The sequence below is a fragment of the Mastigoproctus giganteus genome, chromosome 4 (genome assembly GCF_048544385.1).
Source record: "Mastigoproctus giganteus isolate SK-2022 chromosome 4, ASM4854438v1, whole genome shotgun sequence".
NCBI lineage: Eukaryota > Metazoa > Arthropoda > Arachnida > Uropygi > Thelyphonidae > Mastigoproctus > Mastigoproctus giganteus.
In genome coordinates, this window is record NC_143578.1 from 33,455,240 (window position 1) to 33,482,214 (window position 26,975).

Below are 26,975 nucleotides of genomic sequence, written 5' to 3' on the forward strand. Positions count from 1 at the left end.
CATTTATGCAGCGTGTACTGGTTTTCCTTAATGGAGATTATTGGTTAGTTTCGATCATCTCTAAATGTGATGTCACGTGCTCCATTGATTTCATATTCGCTCTATCATCAATCGTACTGATGAAAAGTGTTTGAAAGAAGTAATTAATGAATATTACTTAAGAATAGATGTTGTTATGACCTAATTTTATGCGCGGAAGTTTATTGAATATTTGTAACAAAACATTAACCCATTTTCTGTTCTTTTCCAATCATTTATCATCACACTTGCCACAAATCATCATTTAAGATTGCACTAATGATTTCTGTATTAAATCTATAATAATAATAGAAAAAAAACGTAACCCATGCTTGTAATTTTGTGTGCACTACTTAGCAGAAGTATTAGGGGGGGGGGTGTTAAAACCGATGACATTTTCTTTGATTAACGTCTTACAAATTGATTACCAAAATCGATCTTTTGCTTGCAATTTATATATATTTGTAATAATTAATAAATAACTATTAATTACCTGAATAATAGATAAATATTAATTATCGTTACATCGGATCAAAGTGATTAATTATTGCCATCCATGCTTTTGTTAAATGTTTCCTTTTCAGCCCATTTCACTCTTACTAAATAAAAAAGGTGTCTAGTATATATTTCTATTTACTATCTTTAAATTAAAGAAATATCTTAAAATATTAACAAAAGAAATGTTTATTTAAATTTTAAAGTCTTTTATATAGAAACATTTAGCGCATTAAATGAGATATAGTTTTATTTTTCAAATTTATAATTGCTGATGCTGTTCAAGGTTGCTCTTGGCATCAGTTCCCACTGCTAATACTAATAAGATTTCTGTGTGTCCGATAACCTTTAATTCATCATTTTAATTTAAAAAATAAATAATAAAAATTAATTTTAGCTATAATTATGAAAATTATTTCGTTAACTAATATTTATAAGACTATTGTATCTTTATAAACATTTTAGCTTAATAAGCAGTCACAATAAAAGGGTTTTTTTTTCTTTTTTTTTATTATTATTAAAATCAAGTCAATAATTTCACCCACATTGACTTCCAGGTCTTTTTAAGGTTCATATTTCAAGAAAAACATGAGTTGCACGTATTATGATAATTTTATACATTTTAGATTACATCTGTTGCGATTTTTGATTTTTATTATAACAGAGAATTTTTAGGCTGGAAATTTATACGAAGTTATGATAAAATACAGAGAGAGAGATATGAAGTGATATAGACAGATGGTGCAAAGATGAGAAAAAAAAAATGTGAAGGGGACAGAGCTGCAAATAAAAAAGGCTGCGATGGATCCATCTGCTGTCAACAGAAACGTGCGCACTCTTCTCAATAAATAAGATTGTCCCACACAAAGAACACGAAATTCAATCCACTGCAGCCCATCCGACTTCCGATCAAAAGAAAAGTGTCTCAACTTTCCAGGACCAAATCTGGGCGGCATTAAAAGTCACAGGCAGGGTCTGCCTCCTATTATCAGTACTTAGAATCCCAACCTCTGCAGTATAGATCCTTGAAATTCCACTCACCGTCCTACTCTTAAATTAAATTTTCCTTGTTCCTCAGCACTCCCTCTGTTGCTATGGTAACGTGCACGCTGTAACGTGTGTGTGTCACATACCCATCGAGAATTTAAAAAAAAAAAAAAAACTGTTCCAATATTCCACTGAAAAAGTGTGGTAGCCTTTTATGTTTCGCTTTGCCACTATTCTGGTACGGATCCCCGGATGTCTACGTGTATGTATGTGGATCAATATTAGATAACACGCACAGGGATCGTCCCCCCCGCCACCCACCTACAAAACTCCTACAAGAAACTAGCCATGTAAATTAAGGAATCTTTGAAATAAGCGTGACAGGAAGAAGTAAGCATGATGGGAATTCTAGATGTCGCTTTGTGCCTTCGTTTCCGGTGTATTTTGTTAAACTTCCACTGAAAACTCCTATTTATCTCCTAGAATAATCCAACCGAGTTCTTATTTGTTTAATGCAGTAGACGTGATAACACATTTCAGCATGTGTATTTTTGCATAACCAACTAGGCTTAGCGAACTCAATTCAACAGGGGTAGTTTTCCTCGTATAATTCTCAAATTAAAACAGAACTGTGCGTAGAAGAGTAACTGATCGTATCTGTCTTCTCTTTTCTTTAGGCATTACATCGGATCAACAGCCCGCACGTGCGAATGTCCACCGGGATTTGATGGAGCTCGATGCGAAACGAAAAAGGATAATCCTAGTGTCGGTAATTACCTTTGTTTTTTTTTTGTTTTTTTTTGTTTCCCTCCCCAGACTCACCAAATCTTGTTTGCTGCTAAATGGATGTAGGACAGTCGGCCATTTACGACCAGATTCTCCAGCTCAGTGTTTCTATTTAATTTCTTTTATCTTATCCTATTATAACAACATCCTCCATACACGTCTAAGTATTTAAAATAGTTAAGGTGTTAGAAATTTCTGAAAAGAAATAAAGCAGTGTTTTTAATGTATTATTATTATTAAACTTCTAAAGAGGAAGTTATGAGAATAGCGAACAAATATTTTAAAAGTTATAGTCTTTTATTCTATTAAATAATTTACTGATCCCTAGAAATTTATTTATTATTATGGCCATAGTTTTTTTTTTATAGATGGCAGCACTAGCGATGTTCTTTGTGAGTTTGCTTTATATTTTATGAAAAGGCTGATAAAAAATGCTGGACTGCAAAATATATAATGCAAGATGTCGTTAACCATTAGAAATTCTGGATTTTTTTTTTTAATAAAAAATATATACGACCAGTAATATTTCACAAGGAAAAAAGGTTTAGGGTTACTTTCAAACAACAAGCTTTGACTTATATAATGGTTAAACTGCAGTCTTGTCACTATAAATATTCCAAGTAATCTGTAGATTTTGTAGTAAAAATGACTTCCTATATTTTAGGAGAGTGTACAGGGGGAGAATGTTCGAAACCGTGTTCGCAATCCGTTGCTGTAAACCATGGATCTTATGATGTTTCGGAAGACCAAAAAGAATGTGCTGACAAAGGTGAATATGGCTTTTTGTGTGTGTTTTTGCGTTTAGAGAAAAGAAACACAGGCTGACGAGGTTGTTTTAGAAATATTTATTAAGAAAGATATGAATAATGAAATTTAAGTTTGTTTTTCAAATTTACTACTTATTTTTTTAATATATTAATTAATAAATATAGATTTATTCATACACCTTTTATTATTTTATTATTATTATTGAACTTTGATTTAACAATTATTGGTCCATTTCCGGAAGTTGCTGTTTGAAACCATATCACTGCACCAGCAAGGTGTTGTATCAATCCGCCAAGTGTTTCCTGTGCACAAACCATAGGTATTAAATAAAAAATAAATAAAATTGTGGCAAGTCTTTCACATTTTAAAATATGTAGCTTAATTTAATAAGATTTTAAAATTTTGAAGTACCGTTTTTTGAATTTAAAATCTAAATAGTCAATTGGTTTAATTACATTTTGGGAAAGAAGGGAGGAGCTTATATGAATTGCCCAATCAGGATCTTTTCTTGTAAAAATTTCATTTTAAAATAAAATATAAATAACTTTATCGACAAAATAAAATAATTATCTTAGTGACGTCATATAAAATGCATTTTGAGTAGACTTTAGTAACTATTAAAGTCAGTTACTACACTTCGTTAAACTGTTTTCTGTGATTATTTAAACAAATGAAATTTATTTATATATATATATATATATATACACTGAGAGGCCACTTTATTAGGAACACCTACTGTGTTTTCGTGAAATGGGGGCTCCTGATTCACGCTGATGAAGGTAAAAGCAGCAAAGGAAGAAATGAATCAGAAGGTAAAAGCAGAAAAGTTCTAATTTTCAAAAAAAAATGAAATTTATTATTTATTATGACTCTATTGTTTTGGAAGAAGGAAAATGCTCGTGAGGAATATGAGGAAATGAAGAAAGAACTAGTCAAGAGTTTACTTGACTGAAAGAGGAGAAAAAAAGATAAAACAATCAATAGAGAATGAGGAACAACACCAGATCGGACTGATGGAGGTCCTATAATGCAATAGAGAATGTCATGAATTTAACATGTCGATGCAAATACCATCAACAAAAACTCTCCACGCTAATTTAAGCAGCTGGTTTAGCTGTCAGACTTCATTAAGTTCGTCCCAAATTCAATGGCATGCATCTGCCCGGTCACTAATACTATAACAATACTATTAATGCCATTTACAGTTAGAAGCTAATCCTTGCGCGAACAGTATTAATGAAATTCTTGCACAGGAAAGACTTCGGGCCCACCTGTTTAAATCAGGAGGCAGAGAAGAAGTTAAACAAATGCGTGTCAGAGGGAGACAACACGAATGTCATCTTGTAACAAATCACAACGAAAACCCTTTTTGTTGGCAAGAGAGGAAATAGTTTGATGCTCGTGGGAAGGTTAATTATCCGTTCTGAACAAGTCACCAGTCCACTTGAGCACGTTTCGCATGAAAGACTGCATTGTAGCAAATGTTCTAGTTTTGTTGACAGAAAATGAGTACCGTTTTGAATCTTATCAGGCAGATTTAATCATTACCATCCAAAATATGGTTGTTGTTGTAGGACTATCCTGAGACCGATTAACTCGGCCACGTTGTGAAAAAGGCCCATAAAAATTCCTCACTTCATTAACGGGACTCGAACTGTGCTCTTTTCCACCTGGTGGGATTCTACCGACTGTGCTACCCACGAGGACCCCGGATATGGAGAATATCGAAACATTGTATTCGTCCTATACTATTTCCTCATCAGAAAGACCATCACCAAAGGAAATAGATGTCACGAGATCATAGCAGATATAATGTTCGCAAAGCTGTGCAACTGCAACCAGCTGATTTCGTTCTATCTCTTTACTGTGGGAGCTTTAATCTCCTTAATTAATTCTTCTATGTTATGCAAGCACAGGTAATCCTGTGTCACCTTTTCTTAACCTCCACAGTTACCTAACTGCTTACGCTAAAGTTCACATCCATTTAATAGTAAGGTAGCCGCGTTTACGTGACGTACCTCATTTATAAAGATCTGCATCAAGTAATATTGACTTTTAGGATTACGAAAGCAATTTCAGTGGTTGCATAACAAGATTGTAAGAGCTCAGTCTGCTTATTTCAACCTGCAGTTCCTTGGGAGTTGAAATGAATTTGTAATCGCTCGGGCGATAATTTCGACACTCAGTTAACAAAATTCTACTACACTTACTGGCCAAAAATAATAGAAACCTTCTGAAATTGGAGTCAGGAGGTAATTAAACGTACTGTATTTCCAATTTCTGGGGCGAAAGTCGAAGAATCTTGGATTTGGTAGTCGTGTAACTGTACGAAAGCCATTTCTTTCTGGTCGACTTGAATGGTGCGACTGGAACGCCAAGACTGGACTGTGGAACAGTGGAAAAGATCATGTGGTCTGATGAGTCTCTATTTACACTTTTTTTTTGGCACCGATGGTAGGGTAAAAGTGTGGCGTGAACCTCTTGAAGCCATGTATTTCGAAAAATGTAACATATGTTGAAATAAAATTAAAAAAGGGTAGCGTGGAACGCATTCCCATCTCTCTTGAACCCTTACCTCCCTTGTTCAAGAAAGGTGGACCTCTCAAGAAACCCAGCTCTATCGAACACAGACTGTAATCGGTGATCTATCTCTTTTCAGATGACTCCAACCGCAGTTTAATTTCAGATAACGAAGGAGTACGCTGAGTTGGCTTTGCATATGCAACACCCTCTTGTGTAGGAATGGACTGTGACGTTGGTGAAGGCTCAAAGTCGGAACGACTGATATAAGATTGCAGTTCGTGCAGTGACGATCAGTTTTGCGTGTCTGCGAGGGAAAATGAGTCGACATTGAGACCTTTTGGACTTCGAACGTCGAATGACTGTGGGAACAAGACACGCAGGTGCCAGCATCTCGACAACAGCGAATATCCACGTGTGGCCAATGTCCCCATGGTGAGCGTCGTGTATCTCGTTTAGTAACACAGCAGCTATGCAGCACAGTGGCCTATCTAACCACCCAGTACAAACTATAGAACAGCAAAACCAATGTCCACTTAGACCTAGTGTTACTTGTCTTGAGACCAGGGGTTTCGCCCGATTCTGCGATCACTGTCACTTTCACAGGCACGTCAGAGCCAACACTGTAGCACCAAATGTGGAAATCTCTTGCCTTGTCTGATGAATCCCGTTTCCAAATCTATCATGCTGTTGAGCCATCCGCATTTGGAGAAAGCAACATGAGGCAATGGCACCTGGATGCATATTTGGTGTTCAGCAAGCTGGAAGTGACAGTGATATGGTTTGGGGACTGTTTTTATGGCATGTCTCTGGTCCTCTGATCACCGTTAATCATAGCTCGATGGATACGTCTTCCTTTCTATGGTCACCAAACAATTACACCCTTCATGATGGCATTGTACCCAGATAACACTGGAAGCTATCAACAAGATAACGCACCATGCCACAAGGTCCAGCAGATGGCTAACTGTTTTCAGGAATATTGTAATGAATTCTCCACCCTCTCATGGCCGCCCAGCTGACTCGATCTGAACCCAGTGCATGTTTGGAACTTAGTAGAAAAGAACGTTTGATGCTATGACCACCTGACAACGTGCGGGTATTACTGGGCACATTGTTCAACTCTTGGTTAGCATCACTAAGGACACCCTGAAAAATCTTGTGGTGTCCATGCCAAGCAGATACAGGCTTTATTTCGGGTGAGCAAAAAGTGGCCTCACGAGGAAAAGGTGGTTGTTGCTAATGAAAAACCAACTCAGTGTATGTCTGGCCAATTAAACTGACCTTTTGAACATTTCTCTCTTATTTACTCCAAGCATTCGATCGATACTACCAACAAAATCTAGTTCTTGGTTATATTTATGAAAAATTCTTCATTTATATCTCTAACCCACTTACTTTTTCTTGTTTATAAACTGTCAACAGATCATGTAGATCAAATAAGTTCCTTCTCTCTCTCTCTCTCTCTCTCTCTCTCTCTCTCTCTCTCTCTCTCTCTTTCTCCCCTATGTATTCTTATATATAAGAAAGGGAGTAAAATAAAAATCTGACGCGTTCGAAAAGTTTCACTTAAGAAAGCAATAAAAACCCTTTGAGATGCTTTCTTTGTCAGTGAATGGAAGTTTCTCAATAGTTGTTTTGATTGAAAAGTTCAAAGTTGAATTGCAGTACAATAGAAGGAAATATTTTGTCAATAGGAAAATTCCAAGCTTGGGTATTATAGATAACTCAACGATCCTTTTTTCTTTCTCCACTGGAGGATTATCTGCACCTTGGCAACAGATAGAAAACTAAAGCAGTGTCAGGTTTACCTCTAAACATACAATAAAGATATTTTTAGATTCCAAAGATAGTAAAGATACTAGAAATTTCGTTTTCTTTCAGCTAGGACCAGGTATGTGGTTGGTGTCAAGATGAAAGCAGGAATACCTTCAAGTACTCACAATATGTCGCTGAATCTTTCTACCAACACAAGCCACTTAAGGCACAAAGAGATTGATCGTTTTAAAAAGGATTTTGAAAAGACGGTAAGTGATCTTTTCAAGAAAACGCCAATTTATTTAATCCATTGCGCTGCACCTTGGTTGTTGTGTTTATCGTTTAACTGACAATCTAATTTTAAATCATTTATCAGATTTCGCAGGGAAGTTAGCTTTGGTAAGATGCAGGTACGAGAGAATTATCTCACGAAGTTGTAGGGTTTACCCCTTTTAAGATCATCAGCAACTTGGACCATATTGTTCCGTGTATAATTTCTATAAATTGCATGTGTTCTGTGGTCGATTTGCTGTTTGATAAGAAAAAAAAATCCAACTTTCTAGGAGTAAAAATTATGCTGCCCTCTCCTGAGACCGGTTAACTCGGCCACACCTTTGGTTGTCGAAGATACTGACAGTTTTTTAATGAATCTAAAGGGGTATTAATTAACCCGTTTAAGTTATTTTTTAACCTTTCTTTATTAAGGTTAACCTCTTCTCTTTTTGTTTCAGTATATTAAATGTCCAAGGTCTTCTCAAGCTTTCAAATACAGAAATGCTTGTAAACTGTGTAGTTCTTATCTGAGACTACGCTCTTATAACAACAGAACTGTGCTAACCTTGGCAGAACTTCCTAAGCGGACTCAGTGGTGGCTTCATCCATCCATGTCCTCATAGATCTTCCTCTTCTGCTTCTTCCTGTGGGTATCCATTCCAGGATAGCCTTTGGATATCTGGTTACTTGTATCCGTTGTATATGTCCAAACCATGTTAAACGCTTCTTTTTGATAGTATTAATAATATGAAGATAAAATACCAGTAAAATAAAATTCGCCAATTATAATACTGACATAATTATAACATTCATTTGATTATTGTTCTTTATTTTACATAGTGCAATGTCTGGTTAACTCTTTGTAGTTAGATGACTTGAATCCACCCTTGAAAGTAAGCTAACGTTCCAGAGAGTAGAAATATTACCACTAACTAGACTTGTTCGTTTGTTTTTACGCCATAGCAACTAAGGCTGTGAGGCCTCATTGTACTACGACTGGAAATTACGTCTTTTAGGGAACCCTCTCCGGTGACCGACTGAATGGGTCATGTGTAAAAAGAAAAGCCCATAAAATTTATTCTCGTTCTGGTGGGATTTGAACTCAGTCTCACCACCTGTGAACAAGGCAGGAACGCGAGCAACAATAGAAAGATATCGTGGTCACTTTACCGGGACAGATGGCGTCATGCTAGCCGATTATCTTAGATTGGATGAAAAACCCGATTTTCAGGGAGAAAAACCATGCAGCCTCGCTTGAGGCCGACTAACTCAGCCACGTTGTGACGAAGGTCCATAAAAATTCCTTGCGTCATTGATGGGACTCAACCTCTAGCCTCTTTCACTAGGTGTGAGGGGAGGACGATGATTATATCCACTGTGCTAAGGGAGAGCATTGAATAATCTGATAGTAAAAGAATTAATTTTAACATTATTGATCAATGAATAATTCTGTGTTTTTTATATATAAATATAAATTATTGGATTTTACAAATCCCATAAAATTATAAATGATTTAGGAATGCAATTTTTTTACCACTGTTTTCGACTACTAGGAGCAAGCGCAATGTCGTCTTTAAGAGACATGTTTTTGGACCAAAAGAGCCATTTCACTCATCTATCACTTGCTAACCATCTCTGAACGTTTCTCTGCTTCAAGCTTCTCTCTCTCTTGTGTCCTGCAAGGGCACTACATCACTAGTGGCATCTCGATTAAGACATCGTTGAGAGAAATGGCTTTCTTCAGTTTGTCTTGGTCATCGGATATCTAGAGAGAGTGGAGAACTTTTCGTTAGCGTTCATCGTAGTGACCTGTTCGAAAAAGGTTCTTGCCGACGTAGGGGCATTATAGCTGACATGGCGATAACACACGCGAAAACGATGAATCTTCATGAATTAAAGCTCACTCATGGTCAAGACAGTTGTGACGGATGAAGGTTTCTAGCATCCAGAACTTGGGACGAACTCCATTATTTTATGCCATGAAATAAATAGGGTGGTATAGAACCCTCATATTTGGTTGAGATAAAAGTATATCTTACACGAGGGATAATATAGTACTGCTGTTTCATCTTGGGGGAGGAGGGTTTCTCTCTTATTGATGAAAGTTGATATACAAAAACAACAAAATTGAAAATGTTAAAACAAATTTAACCTGTAAATAACGTGGTTTCTTTTTAAAAATAATATTTTGTTAAATATCAAATTTTAAATACTGTATATAGAAACTTTTATGATTTATATATTAATAATGGTATTTTGATCATTGCTACAATCTATTTTAATTGGTTTTGAAGATTTTCAGCTAAATTCATTTCATCAAGTTTAATATGAAGCAAAATTGATGAAAATTTTGGTTTCGATCTGAGAATTTATTTTTTTTTCTTTGTAGCACTAAGTGAAGTGTCCCAACGGGTAAAGTGGAATACAGATCAGTGATTCGGTTCCTCTTTGTGCAAGGGAAAACACCCGAAACAATCCATGAAGAAATGGTCCCTGTTTATGGAAAAGACTGCCCAGATTACAGTGTTTGCACATTGGTATAAACAGTTCAAATGTGGAAGAACCTCAGTGCATGATGAAGAAATCCGAGGACGCCCGGCAATGTACCAGAAGAGAGTGTTGCAAAAATTGAGGAATTAATCCTGGAAGATCGCCGTATTAGCCTCATAGAACTAGCTGCAGAACTCCAAATTAGTGTAGGGTCTGTGGAAAACATCATCCATCAACAGTTGCATATGAGTAAAGTGTCTGCTAGATGGGTTCCCAGACTTCTGACTCCTTACCAGAAGAAGGAAAAGGTACAATATGCACATGAAGTGTTGTCGATGTGCCAGGAAAAACTGAAATATTGCCGCATCCTGCTTATACTCCCCCTTCCCACCTTGCTGCTGAGGATTAGGTGATTTCTGCTGCCAAGTCGTGGTCTGAAGAACATTCAGAGGACTTCTACAAAACTGGGCTGCCGAAGTATATTGAGAGGTGGCAAAGATGTATCATTTTGTCTTGTGACTATGTTAAAAATAGTGCAATACATGGTGTTTGTTTCAACTTTCTATCATTTCTGGGTGAATACAAATTTCTGCAGTTAGTATTGGTTTTATTGGAACATGGATTTATGTATCTTCTCTCTACTGGAACAATATCAATGGGGAGAAGAAGGGGAATTTTAAGAATTGGCAGGTCTGAAGTGTTTTAAAAAACTTGCATAGTTCGGAGTACATTTGCAATATTCGAAATAAAATTTAAAGTATTTCAACGAAAATATACTGGATAAAGGAACCTTACCACATATTTCTCTTCATGTTTCCCATTGGATTGCATGATCTCAAGTCATAAGAAAAACTCCTCTTGACATATATCATGGTTTAAACGTGCCTTATCGAAAAATGAGTAAAGCGCCTATCCCGATTTATTGCGTGTTTTCCGTGCATTGAAAAACAGAAAGAAAAAAACCAACTCTTCTCTATTTTCAAGGACTGATGTGCCGTGCATTAAGAAAGTGTGTATGATATATGACTTAAAGAGTTGGGTATGTTTTTTGTGTACCTGCTCCAAAAAGTTTTTGGCACGTCATGTAAAGAATAATGGGTGTTGTGTCTACAGATTTATTTATTTCGTTTATCCTTAAGGTTCCTTAAAGTTTAAAGATAAACAGAGAAGCTTTTGAAACTCTTGTGATAAGTGTTTGAGAATGGTATTACCACATACTACTTAAAACGGAAAGATGCATATGTTTATTTATTAGATATTGTACTGTAGTTTATTCAGATAAGAATAATGATGTTTTTTGTGTAATCTAACTTGCGCATTGATGTTTCAACCAATCTGTGTGATTGAAAAAAAAAAACTGATAGAAATTCAGCAATTCCTTCCAGCAATACCAAATTGAAAACTCATAAAGACAAACTTTTTATTGTATTGGCTCCGGTGTTTTCTTCTCTCTCCCCCACGTCTTTGGACAGCATCCCGTTTGTCAATGAATTCTGCACCCACTGGACGAAAGAGATTTGAAGAATTCAATAAAAATGGATTCCTCCATCAAACCCCTGAAGAAAAACGTTCTTTGCTTGATACATTACTTACAACATGATTGAGACAGCTGTCCTTACAGTTAAGATGGACACAGAAATAATGACTATACTATTCGAAGCGTGTTCGATTTCCTTAACACGATACGAGTTTGTAATGTGATGATGTGAAAGATCATATTCGCTCATTGCTTAACAATCATTTTTACAGTTCAAAGGGGAGACAATATTCCATCGATTTTTTCCCTGTCTTTCTTCATAAATTTAAGATATCAAATCCTATCAGAGAAAAAGGATGTGTTTGTAAAAAAAGAAGGTCGAAATAGACCTACACGTTTCCAAAAAAAAAAAAGAAAAAGATGATCGATTTAGTCATCATGTTTGAAGGGGGAAGTTCAAGGAGAAAGTTTTCCCTACGACTACATGTTTTTATTTTGTTTTTTCAGCCTTTCCCCTTTTCAGATAGCTTACTTGAGTGAACTAAGACGTGATAAACCGAACAGCTAGGAATCAGAACTCGGCTTCGAGTTTATTCCTTCAACACAGCAGACTGCTGAAAACAGCTAATATTTCAGGCCGCTGATCCTTGTAACATGTGTTCCTATAACTCATTTTCGGTCCACTAATCTTGGAGGAATTGCTGCTGCTTAATAAAAAAGAAATCAAAAGGGTGCTTTATCACACAATGACAACAGTTCAAAAGGTCACGGTCAGTGGTCCGAGCAGAAACATTGTTTCTCCATTTATTGGGTTTCACTTTTCGGAAATCGTTTACAGCGACATGAGAAATTATCAGAAGGCGCTGATTAATATCATTGATCTGTAGAGAGAGAGAGAGAGAGAGAGAGAGAGAGAGAGAGGTGTAATTCTTCGACCTTACTATCACTAGTTCTAAAACCAAAATCTTATAAAAGACTTCTTAGTTTCTGTGATATTATATTAACTTGAATTTCGGAAACCATTTTGATTAATATTGTAGTTATGAGTAAACAAGTCTGGCATTTCTTCATTAAACTTGAATAATTTTCCACTTTTCTGTTTTTCCCATTCAGTTTTCTACGATTATCCAGTTAAAGTTGGATGTTGTGGATAATCTAACCATAATTGAAATCAAGTAAGTAAACATCAGTTTTTTAAATGTTTTTTTCTAATATTGCAAATTTTATTACCGTTATCTTTAAAATAATTTAGAATAATTAAAATAAGAAGGATTAATTTCTCAAACGAAATAAAACAACCTGCTTTATTTGATCTTTCTAACTTGATTAGTTGAGCATGATTTTTAATTCATATACCACATTTTTATTGCATTTATAATCATTTATATTATGTAAACTTCCATGAACTTCCATTTAATTTATATAAACTTCCATGAACAGACACGACTGGCTCTTGAAATTCCACTTCTTCAGTAACAAGGGAGAAAAAGATGTCGTGAAATCCTTCATGGAGGAGATTGTCAAAAGAGGAGAAGTAGGTAGCTTTATATTGGACCCTCATTACCTCAGTTTGGAGCTTGAACCAGGTTAGACTTCATATAAATATGATTAATTACTTCTAAAAGGATCTGTTTTTCACATCAGTAAGTTTTGTGTGAAAAATGAGATTCATTAAATTTATATTTTGTAAACAAATTACCGATTGTATCTTTACTTTGTCGTAATGGTGGGGCTTGGGTGTCTCAATGATCTACAGAGCTATGTTGGTGGTAGCTTTCTACCGATAGGGCCTCCCAAGCCAGAAAGATTTGTAGCTAGAGGCCAGAAGAAAAAACATACCCTCGTCCCCCAGGTTGTGGGTTGTTGCAATGGGCCAGCTCCCCATTGGTCATAAAATATTCTTTCAATGCTAAAAAACCTAACAGAGAAAAGTAAAAAAGATTGGAATGGTTTGGACAGGTGAAGGGAATGAAGGACGACAACTACCCAGAGGAGCCATGGAATGGATGCCATAGTGCAGAAAAAGGAGTGGAAGACCAAGAAGAACGTGGATAGAGGGTGTGAGAGCAGCTATGAATAGAAGATGACTGGTGAACAGAGGGGAAGGTATTATTATTATTATTATTATTAGCTATGTGGTGCAAGGAAGCCTGAGGCTTATGCTGCACCAGCCAAAAAAAAAAAAAAAAATCCCTAGTTACCCTGAGAGAAAGAGAGAGACAAAAGTAGAAGGGAATCACCAGGAAAGAGAAGAATGATGATATCCAGCTCAGGACCCTGGGTGTGCCAAGCCCATACTCACCAGATGTGAGCCCCTGGGGGATAAAAGAGAATGAGAAAAAGATTTTTCGATGTTAGGTTGAGGAGAACCATGATTGTTGTTATCGGGTTTTAGTAGTATCGACGACTAAGGGCGCGTTGTTCGGTGTATATTGTCTGTAAATTGCGTGTGTTCTGAGGTCAATTTTCTGTTTGCTGGACGAAAATCCAAAATTTTCTGGAGAAAAAAACCATGTTACCCTCGTATGAGACCGACTAATTCAATCACGTTGTGAAAGAAACTCATAAAAATTCCTTCGAACTCAAGTCTTTTCCACCCGGTGTGGGGAGGACGGCGATCCTTCCTACTGTGCTGCCCACGAGGGCAAGAATGGTTGTAATAAAGGAATTAAATCCTAAGAAGAAGAAAAAATAAATTACACAATTTTTGTGTTTTTATAAATGTTTTAAAAAACGTTTTATAAAGTATTAATTTTTCTCCCTGAAAAATAGAAAATATTTATTGGAAAATGTTCAAAGAATACCATTTGTTGTATAACAAGCCAAAGGAAGTCGTTTGAATCTCCTGTTTGTCCTTACCGAGTGCTGTTAGCCGGAAAATAAAAAGGCATTTTGAGTTTGTTTGTTTATTTATGAAGGATGAGTAAACAAGTAAATTTGTTTAAGCTTTTAATTATTAACACTTTATATACAATGTATATAAATTATGCATTCATGGCTTAGAAAACTTTCCATCGCTTGTGTTAATTTTTTTAGCTAACGACATTTTTCTAACCACACCATTCCTTTCGTGTCCCAGTTTTAAAAAAAATGAATTTAAACATTTCTACCTTTTTTATTATGTTTTGAAAAAACTTTATGAACATTTAAAAGGGGGGAAAAATAGAAAAAAGCGCAGTCTTTGTGGTAGCGAATTAAAGTATTGCAAATCTGTATTCTCTTAATTCGGAAGCAAAAGCTTTTTTATGTATAATTTTCATATTTTTAATTCAGCATCTGATTTTGTTAACGTTTGGTAGAGGGCGTTTACTATTTTAATTAATATTTCTGATTTGCTATATTTTTGGTGTGTGGCAGAGGGCGCTGTGGCTGTTTGGAAATTTGCCAAGACATTATGGCTGCTCGTGTATTTCTTTATAACATTTTTGCTTTTTCGATAAAATAAAGAATTTTCTATGAAATGGAAAGATAAAAATTTTAATTTTGGATTTAGTCATGTTACATTAAAAAAAATAACTTGAAATAACTTTAAAAAGTTTTTATAATTGGGTAAACAAATATGCTAATACGAGAAGAATTCTCTCTTGTTAGACTATTACTACACTGCTGTTCAAAAGTTAAGTTACAGCTATTTTCTCTTCGAGTAATGCTATTTTGAGCTTCGAGAAAGTTTTTATTATTGAATATGAATGACAGAAGAGAATTAGGGTAGCCATCTATGTATGTAAATCTTATCTGTCTTTCAGGTCTGAATGTGGTAAGTGTGGAAGCATCTGAGAGGATGCCTGTGGTGGAAGGCACGGAACTCACTGTAGCCTGTATAATACAAGGTTCGAGCTCTTTACACGTTGAATGGTTTAAAGATGGAATGCCAGTTAATGTTTTGTCTTCTCTTAGAGGAATGTGGACAACTGTAGTACCGAAAAATTCCAAAGAGCAATACACTGCTTTGCTGGGATTTGACAGGACCTATCTATTGGATGGTGGTAAGTGTGCTTGCTAATGGATTACAGTTAGATAGTAGCGCCATCTATTAGAATTACGCATAAGATGGTTGGTCAAAAACTTCTGAGAAGAGGGTATTAATAAATTGCAGAATAGGTTATTTTTGTAGCTTAATGTCTTAAAAAATAACGTGAAAAAAATTGTATGGATGTGCAGTTTATGAAATTTAATTTTTTTATGTTGGTAGGTGGAAGAAGGATGAATACCCAGCCTCTCAAAATGAGGACAGAGTTGTGAAATTGGGAAATTTGACCCTCAGAATGATGGCTGATGAGTTGGATATGAATAAGGAGATGATTCGTCTAATTCTGCATGAAGATTTAAGAGAAAGGAAAGGTCTGTGCAAAATTTTTGCCACATAGCCTCATGGATGAGCAGAAGCAAAGAAGAGAGCCATCATGCGAAGACTATATCCAATCTTGTGAAGACAATAATAATTTCCTCACTGTATTTTCACTGAAGATGAGTGTTGGATGTGTCAAAACGACCCAGAGCATGCAGTGGAGTTCGAAATCATCAACAAGGCCCAAAAAGTTTCGTTTACAGAAGTCCAGGATCAAGATGATGCTGATCATTATACACTGCCATACCATTAATATCTGGACCCTGCTTTTAGACAAAAAAGAGCTTTTATTGTGTCATTTAATATTTTGTGCTGAAACCTTTTGCTCTTATGATGGCCTTCAATCTTCGCGGCATACTCTCAACCAGCTTTTTATAAATGTCAGGTGATATTTTCCTCCACTCGGCCTTTAACGCAGCCATCAGTTCGGCCTTGTTCTTTGGGCGATCTCGAGGTGCACGTACCCGACGATCCAATACATCCCAAAGATGCTCAATAGGGTTCAGACCAGAACTCTGAGCTGGCCAATTCAACTTTTCCATACCCATGTCCTCATCCTCAAACCACTCTGTTACGACAGTATGGCATGGCGCGTTATCCTGCTGATACAGGATGTCCTCCTATTGCACAGCATTCATGGTTTTGTCGATAATGACTAATGGGCCCAAGCCAAACCATGAAAGGAGCCACATACCATGACACAGCCTCCACCAAACTACATGGTTGGTAGAATACAATCAGGAAGGAACTGTTCCTCTGGCATTCGCCACACCCATGAACGGCCATCAGACTGGTAGAGTGTGAACCTCGATTCGTCTATCCATGGGGCTGTTTTCCACTGTTCTACAGTCCAGGATTCGCGTTCCTTACACCATGTTAATCGGCGTCTAGCATTCGTTGAGTTGATCAATCTGTTGAGTTGGTCAGGTAATTCTGTTGAATGTGTCACTTTGCATGCCCACTTTTGCAATTCTCTGTTAGAAGCCCAGTGTGCGTATTTATACTTTGACGTGTTGCATGCATAGGACCTGTTTCTCCATCCATGGAGGGGTGTCCGGATATTAATAGTAGGGCAGCGTATTCTACAAACGGGGCGTGATTCACAAGGAATTTGTAGCTGAAGAGGAAAGAGTCCCTTCTATGTACATGTTCTTCAAAGATTATTGAAGTGCATTACCCGGATGAGGTCGCAATTTTGAGAAAAAGGCAGCTGGTTCTGGTTGCAGGACTATGCCCCCACCCATTTCGCACTTGTTGTGAACAGATGACCTTGTACAACCACCTTACTAGTCCGGTCTAGCACCAGCGGACTTCTTCCTCCTTCCCAAGATGTCTTCAAAGGAAAGAGAACTCAGGATGTTGAAGAACACCGTCACTTTGGAAGCCTTCGCTGACTCTTTTCAGAAACTTTTAGAACGGTGTACTGAGTACATGAAAAGTTTTCATTTTTAATTATTTATTATAATTTTTTATAATATTTATTTACTGTTTTTTAATTATTTTGTTATTGGTATTCTGAGAATGTGTCTTTTTTTGCCGGTAGGTGTCTTTACTTGTCGGGTATCAGATTGGGGTGCAGTAAAAAGTAAAACTCTACAAGTGAGTGTGGTGTCAGCGCCAAAACCTAGGGTTATGCCCATGACAGCTTCAGTCAGGCGAGGTGACAGGATGGCAATTATTTGTCTGTCTCAGGATGACGTGAATGGTACTTTCGGTTACACTTGGCTGAAGAATGGGAAGATTCTCAATCCCACAGAAGAACCGGAATTGGTTGAAGATCTTTTCCCTGCCGGAAGTCGAGTTTTAGTTCGATTTGCCAAGTCATCAGCAACTTATACGTGCATCATAACAAGTAGCGCTGGATCAACCAGAAAAGACAGTGTCATTACGGTGCTGGATAGAGAAAGTAAGTGTAGAAATAGATAGATTTTTCTTTCACTTTCTTTCTTTTCTTCACACATTCTTAAATTTACGAGTAGTGGTTTGTTTTAGTGTGTCTAAAAGGCGCTTATGTATGTTGTATTTTGCGAGTATTAAAAAAAGGTAAACTGCAGCCATTATTATCAATCCACTCCAGGATGGATGCCTCCTCAACGATTCATGTTCAGGCAAATGGACCATGATCTGATAGACTGGTCCACTGTGGGTTGGTAGATCAACAGTATTTAGCAGTCCCGAGCTTCAATCCCGGTCTACTCAAAGAGCGTGTGCTACTGCACTTCAGCTCCTGACCACTCAATTACAGAGGCAGTATTAACTGAGCTTGACAATCAACAGCTCTATGAAAATTGATTGTTTGATTGGCGTAGGGTTTCAGGCGCATCAGACTTAGAACATTTTGCGTGTTTGTTGGATGAAAAACCCAACTTTCTGGAAACCACGTTGTGATAAAGGCCCATAAAAATTCTCCACGTCACAGGACTCGAACTCAGGTCTTTTCCACCCGGTATGGGGAGGATGGCGATTCTACTAACTGTGCTACCCACCAGGGCACTACACACTGGGAATATTTGAATGTTTCGGTAGTGTTCACGGTACACAAACTGTAGCCACCGTTCCTGCCTCTATTTTCTTATCAATCCTTACACACCGGCCCTAGAAAGTTCTCATCATCTGTTTTGCTTAAAATCATGATGGTTTTTAGATATTACATGATTTATTTAAGTCGCATTGCGAAAACTTCATTTTTTTTTCTTTTCTAATTTAGGAAATGTTCCTACTTGTCCATCCGAGGAATATATGAAGGTGAACTGGTCAATGGCAGCCTCCAACACAGAAGACATCCAGATTTGTCCTGCAGGATACTCGGGTAGGAGGTGATTAGGATTCTAAGTCCTTAAACTTTTTATTATAATTATGATATTTAAATATATCCGATGTATAATAATTAATAATTTTATAATAAAATTCAGAAGAGAAAAACGGCTAAAGAGTTGAGTTCAGGGTTTAAAATAACTGAATGAATGACAGAATAATGTAATAAATGAAAATCTTTGATAATATTCATGTTAAATCGAATAATTCATACTAACTCGAAGCATTTCTAATAAGTCGAAGAACTCATACTAAGTCGAAGCATTCCTACTAAGATGAAGCACGAAGATCTAAAGATCTATTAAGCATGGTCCATGAAATAATCGAAAAATCAATTAGCAAGCAACTTCCTCACTACCTTTTAATCTCCCACTTTATCGACCAATATGAAATCCATCAATGTGTCCATTCCAGGATGTCTTATGACTTATAGCGATCAGTTAAACAGATTCCATGGGAAAATTCAAAAGACTGAAGCAGTTGTCTTGGACATTTTCAAAAGTATATTGATTGGCTTTGGATTTCTAGTCGTTTAAAGCAAGCATGCAATCCAAACTGTCTTGAACAGTGGTAGGGTGTTCTAATTGTTAATTCTAATTATTTATTTGCATATATTGGAGACCGTATTTTTATATTTACCAATAAAGTGGTTAAATATAATTTTAAAAAAGATCTTAAATGTTGAACATGATCATTTAAAGAGAAGTTACAATATATGGTACTTTGGTGAAGAATCCACAAATACTCATTCTGGAGCGCATATTAGAACTGGAATATCTAATTTTAACAAAATATTTGTTCAATAATTTGTTTTTAAATGTACACTTTTACTTTCAGGAGATGTAAGAAGACACTGTAGTCTAAAGAAGGGTAAAGGAGCTGTCTGGGAAGAACCAGATTTTTCTGGGTGTTTTTCCAGTGCGTTTCTTGCAATTAAGAGACAGGTAAGCTAACTAATACTGCTAGAGTGTCTAGAAAATAGGTTTTAAAACTGGGTCCATGAAATTTGTAATGAGAAAGACAGGTTTTTGAGATATCTTAACAGTATTTTTAATATTAATTGAAAATATCCAAGATTCAGAACTGTCCAAATGGGTTTCAAAATATTTAGCGCAATTCTGAGAGTTGGAGTAATAATCAACAATTATTATTACTCCAAAGATGGGATTGCACCCTTTTTTTTTTTCCTCTTGCTATCCCAATACCTTTGATGACATAGTGTATGTTTGGTATATCGATTGATGTCTTGCATCAACGAATTAAACCTTCTAGAAATTGGTTCTGAGTTTTTATTTTTTAGACGGTGAAATATTTGCATGATGTTTTTCTGTTCAGAAACCAAAATATGGGTTTTAGAAATTCTAGGTCTTATTTCTACAATAAATACAATGATTGCAGGATTGGAAAGAGAGGGAGATTCTGAAAAGATCTTAATATAGACCTAAAATAGACGGAGCACTTAGTAAAGTATGAACCGCTTTTGCAAGGCAAACAGATACTTAGCTAAGAGCTCTACTCCACCCCATTGTTAAATAAATAGATGAACTCAGATATTTCCTTAATAAAGAAGAGCCTGCCAGTATCTTATCTAATATTTGCGTTTTTCATTTCCAGGCTGACAGTCTAAGAATGGGATACCAGTTGACGGATATCAAAACTGTTTTGATGAAGTTGAAGAAATATCTTGTGGCCAGGAAAAACAAACTTCATGTCGCAGAAGGAGAGCCTGTAATAGATCTCCTAGAAGAAATTAATGTCATACAGAACAGTGGAAAATATCAAGATGAGAGATGGCAGGTACTTGTTTGTTCTGTTTTGGTCGCAAGTTGGCGTGCATTGTAGAGATTCGATGATATTTTTTTATACATAAGGACATTCTACCATAGATATAAAATTTTCTAAGTGTTTTAGAATTTTTTATTAAATTTTCCTAAAGTTTTCTGAATTTCTAATATTTTTTCTTATTTGTTTACTTTTTTGATTTATAGATATTTCTGGATATTGCGTCATTTCTTCTGGATTCTTCACATTTAATCCGCAAGCCATCGGTAAGCCACCAATTATTGAAAAATAAAAAGTAATTTGATTACAAAATACTCCATCATTTACCGCATTAAAAGTAATTGAAGTCCTAATATTTTGCGATAAATTTGTTTTCAATTCTATTTTTATTTCAGCATGTAATTAAGTTGCACAAGTTGATCCTCAGTTGGGCTTTGTTCCAGACCCTTCTCCAAGAGGAAGAAATCAATCAAATATTCCATCGATCATCTCTGGGTAAGTTATAAAGTATTACTCTTATTGAAGTATTAAAAATGCTGCATGGAATTAATTAAAGATTAAAAATTAAAGATTGAATTAAAAATTAAAGCTGACCAACCTGTGCCTTCCAATCACCGTCCTCCCCACATCGGGTGAAAAAGACTTGAGTTCGAGTCCCGTCGATGACATTACGTGTTTTTATGGGCCTTTTTGATAATGTGGCTCATTTAGTTGGTTTCAGGTGAGGGTGGCATGGTTTTTTCTCCAGGAATCTCGGCTTTTTCGTCCATCAAACAGAAATTCGACCACAGAACCCACACAATTTACAGACAATACACACCGAACAACACGGCCTTAGTCTCTGACGCTCCTCAAACCATATCATTGGAGGATTCTTCCCCCAAATATCAGAACAACAAGCCCCACAAAGCTGACCAACCTGTGCCTTCCAAATCAGATACTCTAGAAAGTCCCAAACTTCAATTCAGATTTCTACCGATTTATTGAAGAGAAGATAAATTGATGATCCCCACCCTGGAGTAAACTTGCAGGGCTTTTTATTATGCCCCCATACCTATTATACAAGGTGCGGTTAAAAAGAAACGAGAACTATTTTTTAAATAATTTATTATTTTAAATTCAATAATTTCAATGTTTATCCCCTTCAAAGTACTCTCCAAAACTTGATCCTCGATCGAGTTTTGGAGAGTACTTTGAAGTACTTTGGAGAGTACTTACTTGATCCTAGGTTCGTGGATCATACTGAAAGAACCAGGATTCATCTGTTTATCACTGAATCCAAAAAATTAAAACACTAACTTAAAGAGGCACAGTTCAATCATAACTTAACCGAATGCAACAAAACAAAAACTGATCTGTACAGGAAAAAACAAGCTACAGAACGCCATGTTGTTGACATGCGCAGTAGTAAGGCGTTGGTAAGCAACGATTCTCGTTTAATTTAACCACACCTGATATGAGACCAGCATCCAAGGTGTTGGATGAAAAGCTATACTTTTCCCATGAGTCTGCGTATTTTCATTCTATTATAGTCAATCTGGTCTATATAGCTCCTCTTTTACTATATACTGACCAAGTATAGTCGTGAGATCAAGGCACGGGCAACTCAAACGCAAGTACTACTACCCTTACGTTTGACCACTGGCCAAAGTTCTTTCATCACAGTTGAGGTTGATTAAATATTTTTTATAAAGAATTCTTAAATTGGTTCCTAATTCTTTTAAAAATACAGTGAGGGATACTGTATTTAAAAAAAAGGACAATAGTATCGGAGACGATAAACGTTGGACAATTTTTATTTTTTACATCGTTAAATTCATTGAGTCTTCCTTAACTTAAAGACATTGGTTTAAGAACTTAAAAATGTTCCCTGGATGAAAAACTATAAAAAAAACAATGGCCAGCCATTATTATTCCTCTAAAACTGCTTTTTAAATTGCATAATCTTTATAGGGATACTGATCTGGTGAAATATGTCATCAACTCAATGGATTCTTTGTTTTTTAAAAGCTGTTGAAGTTGGTTATCGGCAACCAGGTGGTAATTCCGTATTGACTTTTCCAATCAAACTTCATCCAAGAGCGAAGAGGACAACAGAGAGTCATCCAGAAGGGCATCAGTCTTGGTTGACAGATTCCGTTACAGTAGACCTTGGACCTTGGGTTACCAAGAATGGAGGAAGTGGTAAATATTCAATACCTATTACTAATTTCATAAATTTAATTAATTTTTAAAAGACATTTATAATAATTATTATTTTATATTATGTCGGAAAATAAGATATAAAATTACTTACTTTTAATTGGTCCACCTTTTCTTATTAATTTTAACTACACTGCGCGACAAAATGAACAGACCACACGTTGAAAACGTGGTGTAACTCGTGCAGCTTGAGATGAAGAGGGACAAAATTTGGTATGGTAGTGTACCATAGAATAACGATGAAATGAAGAGACAGCCAACAGGTATAAGGGACATTTATAGGGGTTGTATAAGAATTACCAAAGAAGTCACATTACGTTTCTTGTGGGAGGTGGAATAATGATCAACTGCCACACCCCTCTTCATGTTTTCATGAAGATCCTTGGACCCTTTGTGTGACTTTTTTAGTCTCTTTAATGACGCAAGGAATTTTTGTGGATTTTTTTCGCAACGCGTCCAGGATTCCTCAAGGAACTTCCAGGAAGAACAGTCCAATTTAAGTTTAAAATTTAAAGTTAAAATTTTTACATTAATAAATAAATGAATTATGAGTGGAATAGATTTCATTTTGACTTAATTTATTACACAGTGAACAGCTCTGTTGGGGTGGTGGTCATTTTCTATCGAAATCTCACAGCGTTGCTGCCCGAGCGTCTTCTAACCAGGAAAGGGTAAGTGTTCAATGGATTGAATTCAATGAATTCATCCATCTTTCACGATAATCATTAATATTTCAGTCTTTTGATTCATATTTTCGGGATGTATAATTATCTTAACCATGGTCTTCTTACAGGGGTGTTGACCTTGAGTACCAGTTCCTCTCCCGATTGATGGCAGTTGCAGTGCAAAGTCGAGATCGGACTTTAACAGCGCAAAACACCGATATCCGAATAGCATCGAGACTGGTTCCATTAAATAATACCGTGGTTAGTAAATATTTTTGGATTCTCATGTTACTTTGAGATGCCTAATATTTTTGTAGTGGTTTTATATGTGTATTACAGATCTCCATAGTTCCAAAATGATCCGATTGAACGAGTCACTTTAACTAGTTCCAGTTTTAGTTCCTCTCTTCTAGGCAAGTTTAAGATTGCTTTCTTCATCAGAGGACACTTTTCTTGTGTTTATTTTGTCTTCTTTCAAACTTTTGGATCTGAATCAGTAGAAGTCGCCAGTAATCGTTTATTGTTCATTTTGGATTTGGGAACTCGGAATGGGTTTTTCCCAGCACTTCTTCTTTAAATAGAGTCGTCAAAGGTTGTCCCTGTCCTACCAGTCTAATTATGCAATAATCCAAAGGGTACACATACTTCAAAATGCCTTTTTTTCTTCAGTGTAAGACAGTTTGGTTTTTTTTCTATGGAATTCCATAGCGGGTCTTCTTGAGCAGCCAAATTCAGAGGATGTATATTCTATAACAAAAGATTCAAATAAATATTGGCACATCTGATGTCATCGTTACTGTGTAAATTTTTTCCTAGGCATTGCACGCTGTCCGCATGCTTGGAATTGCTATATAAATCGTATTTAAATACAATACTCAATATAATCATGTTACTTTTTCCAGATTTTACAATACGTGGTAAATCTTGTGCGTGTCTTTGAAATTCTTAAATGAAAATAAGCAATAATATCAAAAATAGTTGGGCTTTTAAATAAATTAAAAATTCAAAACATTTTATGAAATTTTAAAATTTAAATTCTTAGTTAATAATATAGTTTACCGTTAAAGTTTATCTTTAACATCTCTCTCTTCTCTCTCTACACTTCCTTCTCTCTTTCCCTAGCGACAAACACAATTCATTCAGTCTATTTGGATTTCTCTTCTATTCACTTTCTCCGAGATGCTGCTAATTAAAATCCGTGTTTCTGTCACAGACAGAGAAATATGAGCACATTTACTGCCTTCGTCCAAGATAAACGATAAACATTACAGATGCTGGCAGTTGGAGGATGATTATTTCTCATTACAATCTCTACGTTGCTCTCTCTATCCTAATGAACAAACTCAAATAGAAGGTACGCAAAAAATAAAATAAAATAAAAACTTAAGTATTCTCGCAAGATGAAAAGTAGGGATTATTCTGACAACAGCCATTGTGTATTTAGTCTGTACATCCAATTTTACGTCTTCACATGAATTACACTTAAGGAAATTAAGTTTTGTTATTCTTGTTGAAATTCATGCGCTGTCTCTAATATTTTTCGCTGTATTTTCTGGTGGTGGTTTATGTCTGTGTGGAGGAGGGTATGTCAACTTTGCCCCTCCTCTCGCAGTATATCCTCATGGCTTGACTTTTAGTAAGTCGGAATACCCAGTACAAATCTACCAACTCTCAAAAACCGTGTACATCTAAGATAAGCATGCAACATCCCCACCTTAACATTTTCTGAATTATATACGGATATTTTACCTTTTTGGAAAAATAAGAATACGCATCTGTAGATAAACATCTTAGATGTCTAAAAGAAAATTGTACCGCTGAAACTATAAATTCTTTTTCTTCCAAAAAACTAGACTCTGTAGGTAGTCAAGTAGCAAAATTAATAGCCCTATCCGGCAGCAACTTTACCACTGCTTGCTAATTAAAAAAATAATAATAAATTAACGAAAAACTAATAAAATGAACAGAGTATGCTTCCCAGATGCATAGTGCTTAGAATTAAAATTAGATTGTAAATGAAAAGTGAAGAGACACTTAGGAGACCAAAAAAGCAAGATTTAAACGCATTTGTAAACAATAGCTGGAAATGAAAGCGCGAATGTTATCCTACAACGTCTAGTAATACCATTATTAAACATCAACAACAGTATATTGCTGCCATCTGGCTGGTTTTAAGAGAACTACAGACCGATCATTTCCACAATGCACCGTTTCTTATTTAATATATTTCATTCCACTTCAGATCGATTGATTATAAATCTAAAATCGTTTTTCTTGTAGGCTAAGAAGTCCAATTGGAACATCTCGTGTGGGGTAACGGACTTTAACAATAGGTAAGTCATTAAGTTAATAAAAAACTTAAATCATATATTGTTTTAATTACAATACAATCATTTTCAAAAAATATATATAAATCATTCAGAATGAAATCATAAAACTCGATAGTTGTATCGAGTTTTGAGAAGTGTGGGGGGGGGTCTTCTACCTCGTGTCTGTGTGATGTTAGATAATAATTGAATAAAGGTGAAATGGTCAGAATCTTAAAGATGATTGATGTGCTTTTGCTGGCAACCATAAATCTGTTTTATTTATTTCTTTTTCAGCATGATCCAGTTCTCTCTGGATGGTTGCCAACTGCTTCAGACAGACAATGTTACTGTCTGTCTCTGCAGTCGACTTGGAACTTACGCAGTCCTCCTCACCACGTATAGCCAATCGGTAAGCATTTTCTTAAATCAAAACACTGTTAAGATGAAAACATTAACTTAAAAATAAAATAAATGGCGCATTTAAGAAGACAAAATTATAACTTTTTTTTTTAACTTTGGATTTACATTTTATAACAATTTCATATTCATGGTTTATCTGAAGATTACCTACACTGTACTGCCAAAAGTGTTTGCACACACACACTTCTGGATTCTAATAGTGATGTGCATAATCATATGATTTCCATTATTGGATGATTAGTAATCAAGAGATTTAAATAATCGAAATAAGCCAATGATCAGTAGTTATTTTCCAATGATTAGTAGTTAGTAATTACTAACTATTGCGATTATAGCAAATCGAATGATTTGCTATCATTGCAATAATCACCTTATTTGCTATAATCGAAATACCGTACTCAAATGAATCATTCTAAGATATCAATATAATGATTTGCATTAATCGCAGTAATCGAATGAATCAGTATAATGATTTGCATTAATCGCAATAATCGAGTGAATCATTCTAATTATATCAATATAATCGAATGAATCATTCTAAAATACCAGAATAATAGAAATAATCGAAATTATTACTGATATAATTAGAATAATCATTCTAATTATATCAGTAATAATCGAATGAATCATTCTACTAATATCAGTATACCATCAAAATAATCGCTCATTCTAATTATATTAGGATAATCGAATGAATCACTCTAATTATATCAGTATAATCCAATGAATCATTCTAATTATATCAGCATAATCCAATGAATCATTCTAATTATACCAGTATAATATAAATAATAGAATGCTTTGCAATAATCTCACTAACTACTGAATGAATCATTCTAATGATATCAGTATATAATCAAAAT

The 26,975-nt window shown here is 35.6% G+C and overlaps 1 protein-coding gene across 3 annotated transcripts in view; it reads left to right on the top strand.

The window, feature by feature from the left end:
* The window catches only part of LOC150086611 (uncharacterized), a 180,182-nt gene that overhangs the window by 134,798 nt on the left and 18,409 nt on the right, over positions 1-26,975 (top strand). For all 3 annotated transcript variants that reach the window (XM_090372621.1, XM_090372622.1, XM_090372620.1), the window contains exons 3-19: positions 2,178-2,269; positions 2,951-3,055; positions 7,459-7,601; positions 12,686-12,747; positions 13,013-13,158; positions 15,319-15,558; positions 17,464-17,826; positions 18,628-18,729; positions 19,572-19,678; positions 20,349-20,531; positions 20,723-20,782; positions 20,912-21,011; positions 22,527-22,700; positions 23,308-23,389; positions 23,512-23,644; positions 25,664-25,716; positions 25,987-26,101. In XM_090372621.1, the coding sequence (XP_090228747.1) occupies positions 2,178-2,269; positions 2,951-3,055; positions 7,459-7,601; positions 12,686-12,747; positions 13,013-13,158; positions 15,319-15,558; positions 17,464-17,826; positions 18,628-18,729; positions 19,572-19,678; positions 20,349-20,531; positions 20,723-20,782; positions 20,912-21,011; positions 22,527-22,700; positions 23,308-23,389; positions 23,512-23,644; positions 25,664-25,716; positions 25,987-26,101 (2,260 nt within the window). The remainder of the gene's footprint in view (positions 1-2,177; positions 2,270-2,950; positions 3,056-7,458; positions 7,602-12,685; positions 12,748-13,012; positions 13,159-15,318; positions 15,559-17,463; positions 17,827-18,627; positions 18,730-19,571; positions 19,679-20,348; positions 20,532-20,722; positions 20,783-20,911; positions 21,012-22,526; positions 22,701-23,307; positions 23,390-23,511; positions 23,645-25,663; positions 25,717-25,986; positions 26,102-26,975) is intronic.